Genomic DNA, 12,263 nt, shown 5'->3' with positions numbered 1-12,263 from the left:
TCATGCCTCACCGATATATTAGAATCCTTTGAGGGGGTCAACAAGCACATGGACAAGAGTAATCCAGTGGATATAGTGTACTTGGACTTTCAGAAAGCTTTTGACAAGGTCCCTCACCAAAGGCCCTTATGCAAACAAAGCAGTCATGGGATAAGAGGGAAGGTCCTCTCATGGACCAGTAACTGGTTAAAGGCTAGGAAACAAAAGGGAGGAATAAATGGTCAGTTTTCAGAATGGAGAGAGGTAAATAGCTGCGTCCCCCAGGGAAATTGTACTGGGACTACTGCTATTCAACATATTCATAAATGATCTGGAAAAAGGGTTGAACAGTGAGGTGGCAAAGATTGCAAATTTACTCAAGATATTTAAGTCCAAAGTAAAGAGTGAAGAGTTACAAAGGGACCTCACAAAACTGGGTGTCTGGACAAGAAAATGGCAGATGAAATTCAATGTTGTTAAATGCAAAGTAATGCACATTGGAAAACATAATCCCAACTATACATACAAAATGATGGGGTCTAATTAGCTGTTACCACTCAAAAAAGAAATCTTGGAATCATTGTGGATAATTCTCTGAAAACGTCTGCTCAATGTGCAGCAGCAGTCAAAAAAACGAACAGAATGTTAGGAACCATTAGGAAAGCAAGAGATAAGGAGACAGAAAATATCATAATGTTGCTATATAAATCCATGGTATGCCCGCACTTGGAATACTGTATGCAGTTCTGGTCCCCATCTCAAAAAAAGTTATAATAGAATAGGAAAAAGTACAGAGAAGGGCAACAAAAATGATTAGGGTATGGAAGAGCGTTCATCTGAGGAGAAATTTAAAAGACCTGGCCTGTTCAGCTTAGAAAAAAGATGACTAAGAGGGAAATGATAGAGGTCTATAAAATCATGACTGGTGTGGAGAAAGTGAATAGGGAAATGTTATTTACCCCCTCAGATAACACAAGAACCAGGTGTCACCCAATGAAATTAATAGCAGCAGGTTTAAAACAAACATAAGGAAATACTTCTTCACACAACGCACAGTCAACCCATGGAACTCGTTGCCAGGGGTTGTTGTGAAGGACAAAACTGTAACTGGGTTCAAAAAATAATTCTATAAATTAATGGAGGATAAATTATTAGCTAAGATGTTCAGGGATGCAACCTGGTGCTCTGGGTGTCCCTAAGCCTCTAACTGCCAGAAGTTGGGACTGGATGACAGGGCATGGATCACTTGATAATTGCCCTGTTCCGTTCATTCCCTTTGGAGCATCTGGCACCAGCCTCTGTCAGAAGACAGAATACTGGGCTACATGGACCATTGCTCTGACCCAGTATGGCCATTCTTATGTTGTTTTTGAACAAGGGACTAAACAATTCAGAGGCCCATTAATCCAATGAGGTTCAGGCCACCAGACTGGAAGTGTGGCACTGATAAATGAAGCCCTTTGAGACCAAAACACATTGAGACATAATGGAGTTAAATTACCTTTTGGGGGGTGGGTGGAGTAGAGTTAGTTCAAATGTCCCCTTAGTATTTTTGTTCTATCATCAGCAATCCAAAATAAGGGCTACAAACAAATCCCAACCTCTCATGGGGCAATCTACCAACAACCATTATCCCAGGACAGATAGTTTTCTGCAATAACAAGCACATCTGCACACTGTACATCTCTTTCTCCCCCACATGCATCCATACTGATGAACTGGCAGGGTTTTGAAAACAAGTTTCCTATTGTGTAAAGTACTGGGAGAACATCTAATTCCCTTCTGGCTTAAAGAACAGAATGAATAGGTCATGCAGAGACATGGGACAATGTGCATGTGCACAATCACCTAATTGGTTTAGGTTTCAATCCTGCATTCAGATCTGTTCGGGTGGATCTCTGAGTCTGTGCACAGTTGCAGAGGTCTTCCAGTGCAGATGTGAATGCAAGATCAGGGCTTTAGAGTATAAGCTCTGAAAGAAAAGGACATTTCACAACACAGAAACACTGTCAAAGCATAATGAATAATAACGTCCACATCCATCCCTGCAAAGTGGACAGAGAAAGTGATGGAGAGCTCAGATCCTCCCCTTGGTCCATCCCCTAACCAACCTGGGCCCCGGGACAAACTTTCACAGCACTGTCACTGGTATGTGGAACTCCCCCCCGCCACACCCTTCCAAATTTGAAAATATGCAACTTTTGCCCATTGGGCAATTCATTGCAAAATTTTCACACAGTTCTAGTTGCAATGTGCTCTCAGTATCCTGAGTATGTGCTGGTTGGTTGCTCAGTCTAAGGCCTTGTCTACACTACAGGGGAAATTCGATCCAAGCTATGCAATTTGAGTTACGTTAATAGCATAACTCAAATTGATGTAGCTTAGATCTACTTACCGCGGGGTCCACACTACACAATGTCGATGGCAGATGCTCTCCCGTCGACTCCCCCTACTCTTCTCGATTCAGTGGAGTACAGGAGTCGATGGGAGAGCAATCTGCGGTCGATTTAGCGGGTCGGACTTCACTAGACCCGCCAAATTGACCGCCGATGCATTGATCATCGATCCCTTGGTAAGTGTAGACAAGCCCTAAGAGACAAGATATGAACAGTAGTACACCCCTATGGGCTTGATGCACCAGGTCTAGCTGAGCTGTGTTCAATGCAGGATCTATAACTGGAGCAGGAAGAAGGACTCCAAGCCATCTTTCCACTGATTTGACCCTCAGTCTGACTAGAGGCCACCCCCTGTCAAATGTAGAATCTCCTAATGTCTGAAACAAATATCTAAGTTACATCATCTACAGAGGTTCCCTAGGGACTGTTCTTCCGGCTGGCCATCACCAGATCAGTGTGCTGTGCTGTGCTCTGCCTCTTTCCAGTCCTGGACTGTCCAAAAGTGCCCTCTATGCCACCCAGGAATTCCTTTTACCCCCAGGGGAATGCCAGTTGCCCGAGTAGGGTAGGGATACGAGGCCTGAACAAGGACTGGTGGGGTCTGGCACTCATCTTACTTTTTAAATTTAAAATCTTGAAAGTAAGTGGCAATAGTTACCTGGGGTTTTCTATGAGATTTCCTTATTCATTCCAGCTCCCACTTATGTATCTCTGTCAGGCACCCAGCAGGACTGCAAATACCAGAGGGGAATTCCCTGCAGGGACTCCACCCAGCCACCCTGGGACTGCTGTGGTGATGACTCTGAGTGCAGGGGGATTCATGCTCCTCTGCGTTCTTAGAGATGCCCTGCTTGGATGAGAGAGTCGCCATTCTGTGCCCCCACAATTGCTGGCTAAATCAAGTCTGATTCAACAGCTGGATTTTCTGTCTTTGAATCTGGCATATAAATAGTAAATCAGGTGGGTTGTCATTGTATAAGGGCAGAAGTTCTACCAGGTGAATTGAATGGGAGGGTTGGTCAGAGAGAGACAACAGGTACTACTTATTTTAGATCCATGTCACTCTGTATATTCTTAGGTCTGGCCTTGATAAGGTCTCTGGAAAGAAATATAACACCTCCATGTGATTTTTTAATTTGTTAGTAAAGCAAAGCAATGTATTTAGTCTATTTTTCTTAATAGGGAAAAAAGGGACTTACCTGACCAACGTATGTTTCCCAGCACTGATCCTTCTGACTTTGCATGTTGTAGGGATGGGAAGTTGTCTGGTTAACCAGCACGAGAGGTATTGTGTAGTTCTGAGTATGACTCTTTTCCAGAGTCAATGTACTGTTTCTCCTAATTCTTATATCAGGGATAGTTGTAGATAAGTTGTCTTCTTCGGGAAGGGTTCTGGTTGCTAAGAAGGTGGTAGAATCTATCCAGTTACTTGCACTGCTGTTAGCTTCAGCTTCCTGAAAGAATGGAACAGAAGTTTAATCTAAGTGTCTAAGTGCTACATTTTCAGCTGTGGTCTCCATTTGTCTGAAAAACTGTGCAGATGTCCATGTGTCCAAAATTGCAAAGGCACCCATTTATGTGCTCAGCCATGTAATTTCATGGACTAGTTAGGTGGCTAGGCACCTAATTTCCTGATTTGTATGTGCAAATGATCTACTAGTTTTGTAGGCACAAAACAGGAAGTTGATTTTAGACCAGGTTGAAATATTTGGTCTAAAATGGTGACCTAGTTTACCAAAGTAGTTAAACGATGCACAGAATGGCTATCTGTGTTATTTATCAGCATCCCTATGGATCTGAATTTCTAGATGACTGAAAAGATTTATAAATGAATACCACAACTGATCTTCTAATCAGAGTTCCACTATATTTCAATAGGTATATTTGGGTTTCAAACAAATTTATTTTGGACTTTAAATATGCTACAATAATAGTTCTATGTGTAAAGTTAGCTAGTTTTAAGACTTACAATAATAGCAGCTATACTTACAGCGATACTCATGCTGTCCACTTTATCCAACAGAGCAATAATTAAACTGTAGAGGTTTCCCAGATATAAAACGAGAACCCTGAAAACAACAAGCATAGTATATGGGGGAGAGTCATCCAGCAGGGTTATTCTGAAGACTTCTATTCATGTTCTACGCTGGCTGAAGTAAAATGTGTCATCAGTACATTTCTTCCCTCCCACCAAACAAACCAAAAATTGCTTTGATACTGAATATGCCTATTACCTGGCAAGCTGAAAGCGAAGAGTGGTTCTAGGGTGGTACATCTCTAGCGCTGCTACAAGTTCAAATGCAGAGGGTGCAATCATAGTAATTAGTGAAACAACAACACTCACCTACAGAATAGAAAGACAGTCTTTATGATGCTTTTTCATAGCCTTCTTTGGTACTTTAAGAATTCTTTGCTTGCTGATTGAAATCTTGACGATGCAGCAGAAATACTTAGTGGTGATTGCGATAACTCAGCAAATTCTACTTTTAAATGTGTCATTGACAAGAGTAAGGACATTTGTGACCCAGAATTTTTGATCTGGAATATTGCTAAGAAGCCTCTCACCTTAGTAACTAATTAATTATAGTTTATGTTATTATAGTTTATGTTATTATAGAAGTATTACCTTTATATTAACAATAAGAAATCTGAAGAGTGTTCTTCTCTGATCTGACTCATCAGTTGCTATCCTCAAGCTAATACGTTTGAAATAGTTGTTATTGCCCATGGATCAGCATCTGCTTGGCTCTTAACGTGGATGCACAGAGAGCTTCCTCCTTCTGCGGCCCATGTAAGGGCCAAGTAGAATTGCAGGCCCTGTGTCCTGAGGAACTGCTGCATCCCCATTCCCACTGTGGCCACTAAGAACCCCTCGCTGTGCAGTGGAGGTGGTAATTGTGCAGGGGATCCATATAGCAGAAGCTCCACCCCCATGTCTCCCTTGACCTATTCTCGCAGCCCTAAAACGCCAGTGCAATCGACCCTTGGAGAATTGTGCTCCATGACGCATAGGAAGTGTACACTTCCTTCATAGGTTTAAGGCCCTGACTCTGAAAACAATTACGCATGTATTTAACTTTACTACCTGGAGTAATCCCATGGCTCATCTATACCCATTGAGGGGCTGCTGGGCAGAGTTTTTCCCCATACTATGGACAGATATCAGCAAAATCAACAGTAATTTGTAACCAGCCAAGAGGCTTGTGAAGACTTTGCAGAACACAGAACTCTAACCAGAATGCACAGTTACAGCCTAACAAAGAGGTCAAATACAGCTGACATACTGTATGTACCTCATTTTTCTCCCAAAGCGTCAGTTCCTTTTTGGTGCGCTCTAATTTTTGGGATCGATCCACAACAAAGTAAATGATGTAAATACTTCCAGCAAGTGAGAGAAGCACAAGGATGTTTGCAATAATCCTTAAGCATATTGTCACAGCCCTGGAAAAGAGTCACACAACAAATGCTACAGACAGGCCACCTTGCACAAGTAGGTGTTTCCTGCATTTTTTTTTTAGGTCATAAAACAAATAGGTCAACATTATGTTATATCTGCATTTAAACAGTGGTTTTGAAAATAGCCTCAGCCATGTATACATACAGGTTTTTGCTTTTCTTCTTTTCCTGCTCTTCCAATATAGCTTCCTTGAAAGAAACACAGAATTACCATTTTAGCAGCATTCAGTAAAATCAATAAACATTTCCTCTACCCATTACAAACCATAGAAGTTAAAATGGCCAGATCCTGCACTGCATTAGGGAACAGCTGACATACGGCTCTGTGCTTCTTTACTTAATAAGAGTACTGCATGCTGTGGGTTTAAGCAGTAAAGGAGATTTTGGGGGAACAAAGACATTAAGAACTTTATCACCCTCTCTTTCCTGGTGTCTGCTATATTCACTCCTTTCTAATATGTTCACTGTTTAGATCCCAGTCCTGTTCTAGGATTCACTAATGTGGATCTGTGGGTTGTGTTGTTTCATTTGCTTCAATAGGACTGCACCTGAGGTCCCCACTAGCAGTTATTAATGTAGGATGGGACCCTTAGATTATGAGTTGTTCAGAGAAAGGACACATCACCCGTGTGAGACAAGGTGGCTGAGGTAATATCTTTTATTGGACCAACTTTTGTTGGTGAGAGTGACAAACTTTTGAGCTTGCATTTCAGCACAGCTCGGTGTAGTTCAAAAGCTTGTCTCTCACAGCAACAGAAATTGGCCCATTAAAAGATATTACCTTACCCACCCTGGTCTCTCTAATATCCCGGGACCAACACAGCTACAACAACACTGCATACATCACTTGCATGTTTCCCATGAGGCACGTTACACCCACATGTAGATGTTACAAAATAATATCAGCATAAATCATCCCAGTGTTTGAGATACAAATCAAAGTGTTTATTGGTTTGTCCTAGACAATTTGGAGTCATTTGGACAAAGGGCTTTTAGTGATGATGTGCCAAGGTTATGGAATCAATTACTTCTGGATATTAGGAAAGCTGCGTCTGTTTTTAAAAATCTAAATGGAAAAGGTTCATGTTTAATGCAGCTTTTAATGTTGATCTAGTTATAAAATGCCCCTGAACTGTTTTGGCGAAAGTACAATATAAATGCATATTATCAGGATATTAAAAGGATCCTGATTCAAAGATTCATTAGAGTTGTAGCAAGGAAGAATTTGTCTCAAGGTTTTAACTCTAAAGAACACATGTAATAATTTGTGTGTGGGGGGGTGGAGGGTGAGAAAACCTGGATTTGTGCTGGAAATGGCCCAACTTGATGATCACTTTAGATAAGCTATTACCAGCAGGACAGTGGGGTGGGAATAGGTATTGTTTCATGATCTCTGTGTGTATATAATGTCTGCTACAGTTTCCACGGTATGCATCCGATGAAGTGAGCTGTAGCTCACAAAAGCTCATGCTCAAATAAATTGGTTAGTCTCTAAGGTGCCACAAGTACTCCTTTTCTTTTTGTGAATACAGACTAACACGGCTGTTACTCTGAAACCACACAATAAATGAAACTGAATGACACTGTTGACAAAAATGTCACATGACAAAGTGACCCGAAGCTCTAATTTACATATCATGCCTGTTGACCATAACTCATGTCATCAGTGAAAGTTGGGCGCACAGATCAAGTGCATGAAGCAGCAATAAGATATTTGATACTAGCCCTCTGCTAGGTAATCAGAGTCAGAAATAAACAATGCACAACAGGAAAGAAATAGTATGGAATGGAATGGATGAAAAACCACTCTGCTATTTACAAAGCAATTGACCTAAACTATGCTTTTGTTCAGAGTCTAATTGCTTACCCTGATACTATTAACTATTGCAGCAGCTTTGCTTTCTGCAGCCTCTGGATTTCCTATTAAATAGTCCCAAGCACAGAACACTCTCCAGCAGAAAGTATAATTTTCATCAGAGGCACTTGCTAGACTCATTCTTGAGTTCTTTGCCATTCTGGAAAAGAATAATAATAATAATAATAAATGTTAATTGTTGTAAATGTGTGACAGTTTATGTTATGTGAATTGGTTCACAGGTGTCTATACCACAAAAATGACCAAAATTGGAATTAACTGGTATCTTTGTTGGCAATCTCAATAGAGAACCTAAGAACAGAGAAAGATACAGAGACTGAACTATTCCTTGTCCCCAAGAATGCATACTCCAATTCAGAGTTGAAGCACATTGGTTGGATGGAATGGGAAAATGTGCACTGCTGCCTGTGTCTGACAGAAGACTTCAGTCTCAAGGGCTGTCCATCTTACACCTTTCACCAGACTAAATTCACTTTTAAAACCCCTGTGTAGGATCTGACTGGAGTAAAGATGTCATAGCAATGTCAGAGCATTATCACTATGATCAAGAGATAGCCTGGCAAAAATGTGATAATCTTACACAGGATCGATGGCTATCCTGTATTATGAATGCAGATAACAATAGTGATGGCACAGTAAAAAGACAACAGATAGATGAAAAAACTAGTGATACTTTACTCAGCTATTGTTTTAAAAAATAGCCCACCCTTCTTGAGTAGACCTTCTTAAGGATGTAATAAATCAATGTAAGGTCTTTAAAGAAGTTAGGTGATCATTACAAAAAAACTACCCCAACAATATGAAAATAAATTATATTGTTTTAATCAAAGATATTTGTGCTCTGTTTTCTTCAGAATATTAAATATGAGTTTGTGCTGTAGAATACATTAAATGAGACCATGTTTCTCTCTAAGTATCATAGAAAATAATTAAATAGGTAGAATTTTACTGTACAGCAAATAGTTGGTTCAACTGTCTTCATTGGATCAGCGTAGCAGTCAGAAATTCAGTCACCTCCTCCTTTTCTCTGGACATTTGGCCCATCTGGGTATATAATAGCCATATGGGCCTACCAGCATATGCCATTGCCATATGACTATGTATTATTCTGCAGATGTTTCACATAACAGAATAAAATGTGCATCTGGTGTGGCTTACCAGAGGCTAATAAGAACTGTTTCACCTCAGATAGGAAATGGTAGAAGGGTCACAACAGATGGGCAAACAAAGAGTCAATGACCTAAGGCAGCACCCTTTGCAGGTAGAGAAAAGCAAACTTCATCCAGAACCTGAATGTGTAATTACTGTGTGAACCAGTGTCCAAAACACTGACCATCCTGACCTAAAATAACACATCTAATGAAAAAAAGAGTGATAATTTTTGTGTCTGACACAGCTATTACAGCTCATATTAAAAATCCTCCTGGGCTGCAACTTATCAGACAATTAGTTACCCTGAGAGGAAGGGAAAGTGAATGGAGAGAGGATAAAGTGACCTTGCCCCACTAAGTACTGCACATTTCTAGATTTATGGTCAGCACTGGCAGGCTCTCTTGCCTGTGTTACTTCCAGTCCTTCTACCTAAATAACAAAGGAAATAAATAGGCCCACATTTGAGTACTGTGCAGTGTTCCCAGTGCAAGCAATACCAAGAGTTTTATGACAGCATTCTTATATTTGTATTTAACTGGATGGGAATCATAGCACAGAAAATGTACAGGTAACAGTTTAAGTTTCTTGTCATAATACTTGCCACATAAAGCCCTCAGTGAAAATCAGGCCCCACATCTTCAGTGCACTGTACAGACATTAACTACATAACGCCCACAACACCCTGAGCGTCTGCTAAACATTGCCCTCATTTTGTAGACAGGGAAGCTGAAGGAGAGAGGGTAAGTGACAGCAAAAGAACATGCTACAGTTAGAGCTCAGGAGTTCCTGGATCCCGGTCCTGTCCTTAATCTACCAGTAAAGATGCCTCTCTGATATTAGCAGGCTTGAATATGATACAGGAATTACAGAATTAAATACAGGAGGAACTCTTTGAGGGAAGGGGAAAGAATATATCATTCATACAGCCTGAATATATATCTCTGGGCAAACATCAATAAAAGGGAAACATTACTTTTTTAAGAGGATGATGAAGCTATAAGCAAACACTGCCATTCCAACAAGGAAGTAAGCCAGGGGCAGCCGATACCCAGCTTTCCCAATCTTCCGATCTCGGCCATAGTAGCCGTAAAATAAAACAGAGTACTGGAGATAACCCTGTAAAGACAACATACAGTCAACATCAGCACCCACACCTGACTAAATTAACACATGAAGAATTCATGCAACAAAGCAATGAAGTGTGCTTTTAAGCCTTGCCCCCAGTGACCAGATGGTGTCCAGGTCCTGTGCTGATGCAAACTGCTCCTTTGGGATGGTCTTGCTGATAGTGCTTCCAAATGGCGCTCCTGCCAGGAGCTGATAAGAGAGGAAAGGTCTTAAAAACTGTGTAAAGCAGACAGTTCTATCACATGGTCTGTCAAGCACAGCCTGAAACAAGCTGCAACAAACTGCCTACCTGAGGGGAAGTATCAGAAATACTATTACTGTCATTCACTCTCCTAAACTAGAAGCATAGTGACAAATTCTGCATTCAACTCCTGCTGAGGTCAATGGGTGTTGGCCATGTATATCTGATGGCAGAATTTAGCCCCTGAAGTCTAATTTTTAGGTAAGTTATTACTGTATAGACATTAAGAGCTATTAAAGCACAGTCTAATGTATGGGGAAGATCAATTTTTAAATAATTTATACTGATGTACATTAACACCTGCTTCCTATTATATTAGATTGGTGTGCTAGACTTTTTCTCTTTATAAATAAGAAAATATAGACTCTAAAGGCCTGGTTTGCACAGACAATCACACAGAGCTCCAGCTGAAGTGTCAGAGTTGTGGATGCTCAGAACATCTGAAAATCAGGCTCTAAGGGCCAAAAACGGAGAGATGCTGAGCACTGATTTCTCCAGATGAAGTGAAGAGAAGCTTCGGGTGTTTAACACATGCTCTGCACCTTGCAGGATTGGATCCTTTATATCAGCAATCAGAAACATCTACATTACATTGGTCGGTTGGTATAATGTCATGTCATCTGAGACATTAATGGCAAGTTTCTCTTCTCCTCTGGCAGAAATAACGCTCAACAGAGGAAGGTATTTTAAATAATTTAAATTGTACACTCGAAAAAAATCATTTATGCCTTTGAGCAGAACATTTATTTAATTTAGGAAGGGAAATGCTACACTCAGTGTTTTTCCTATAGATATTGGAGTTATGTCCTAACCTCTGGTAAGACCACAAATGCTCCTGTCATTATGGTAAGCACAATATTGATTCCAAATAGCCATCTCAAAAAGATGAAATAAGAGGCAACTCCGGATCCAAAATGACCTGAAACCACAGGAAATACTTATATCAGCTGGGAAGTCTGTCAGAAGCTGTATCACTTATTAATGAAGTATTAGCTGATCATTAAAAAAAAACAACTTTTCCTTCTCTGCAATGCACAGATCAAGACGGAGAAAATGCTATAACATCAATATACAGCACTGTAATATAAACTGCTATTCATAGGTTTAAAAATCACAACAAATATTTACAGTGAAGTAGTTATGATCACAGGAATCTTCTTGGTTCAGGCTATACATATCTTCTTATTTGCTGTTTATACAGAAACTTGTGTCAAAATGCATGTGTAGCTATTAGTAGTAGTTAATCTCACCTGTTTAGTTCAGCATCTAAGAATTCTCATCTTAAGTTTATGCAAACCATTTTGGTCTGTAAACCAGGCTGGAAATTTAATAAGATCAGTCTTTTTTTAAAATGTGATATTTCCAGTATCTCCTGATTTTGTCTGGACTGAAAATAGTGGTTCCAATTCTGATTTTCACAGTGCATCTTCACTGGCTACAGCAGAACTATTCATAAGTCATAACACCATTAAGGAGTAGAGAATCAGGCTCTCTTTGTTTACAATTTTATTACACAAAAATTCTGATTTCCACCACTGTGCACATGATCACAATTGGTCCTAAGTATTGCACGCTTTGTGCAAAGCAAGTCACATGGGGCCTCAGACTGACATCCACAATCTCCATTATATAGGTGGGAGTAGGGACCCCAGCACACGACTGGTTGGGTCAACAATGTTGGTCATTAAGGTGATGCAGAAGCGGATAAATGGGCAGTCCGGGTGCTTGTAATTTCAAGAAGGTCAGAAGGGTTTTAACAACTAGGTGTGTGGGGTGGGGGCAGATTGTATTAGGCCCTCACTGCATTTTGGGAGGGAATACTCCACCATGTAGACAGGGAGAATGTTTGCCTGTCACCTGGAAGGAGCAGGAAGAGCCCACTGGTACGTACACTGCTGGCTCCCTTAGTTGCTACAAACAGGGAGCAGTGTAAAGAGTCTGAATGGTCTGATCTGAACATTCATTTTACAACTAAATAAATACAGTAGTTGCCAATAAATTGTCATAATTGTGGAGCAGTTTTTATCCACGTGAA

The 12,263-nt window shown here is 40.5% G+C and overlaps 1 protein-coding gene across 1 annotated transcript in view; it reads right to left on the bottom strand.

The window, feature by feature from the left end:
• Positions 1 to 12,263, bottom strand: part of TMC3 (transmembrane channel like 3) — a 31,752-nt gene that overhangs the window by 11,161 nt on the left and 8,328 nt on the right. Inside the window, exons 5-13 of the mRNA XM_073304086.1 lie at positions 11,041 to 11,147; positions 10,078 to 10,176; positions 9,833 to 9,975; positions 7,699 to 7,846; positions 5,977 to 6,020; positions 5,669 to 5,816; positions 4,610 to 4,719; positions 4,366 to 4,444; positions 3,575 to 3,829 (exon numbers count right to left, since the gene is read on the bottom strand). Of these exons, the coding sequence (XP_073160187.1) occupies positions 3,575 to 3,829; positions 4,366 to 4,444; positions 4,610 to 4,719; positions 5,669 to 5,816; positions 5,977 to 6,020; positions 7,699 to 7,846; positions 9,833 to 9,975; positions 10,078 to 10,176; positions 11,041 to 11,147 (1,133 nt within the window). The remainder of the gene's footprint in view (positions 1 to 3,574; positions 3,830 to 4,365; positions 4,445 to 4,609; positions 4,720 to 5,668; positions 5,817 to 5,976; positions 6,021 to 7,698; positions 7,847 to 9,832; positions 9,976 to 10,077; positions 10,177 to 11,040; positions 11,148 to 12,263) is intronic.

This window comes from Lepidochelys kempii, chromosome 10 (assembly GCF_965140265.1).
Source record: "Lepidochelys kempii isolate rLepKem1 chromosome 10, rLepKem1.hap2, whole genome shotgun sequence".
Taxonomy (NCBI): Eukaryota; Metazoa; Chordata; order Testudines; family Cheloniidae; genus Lepidochelys; species Lepidochelys kempii.
This window is presented reverse-complemented; position numbering and strand designations above follow the sequence as displayed.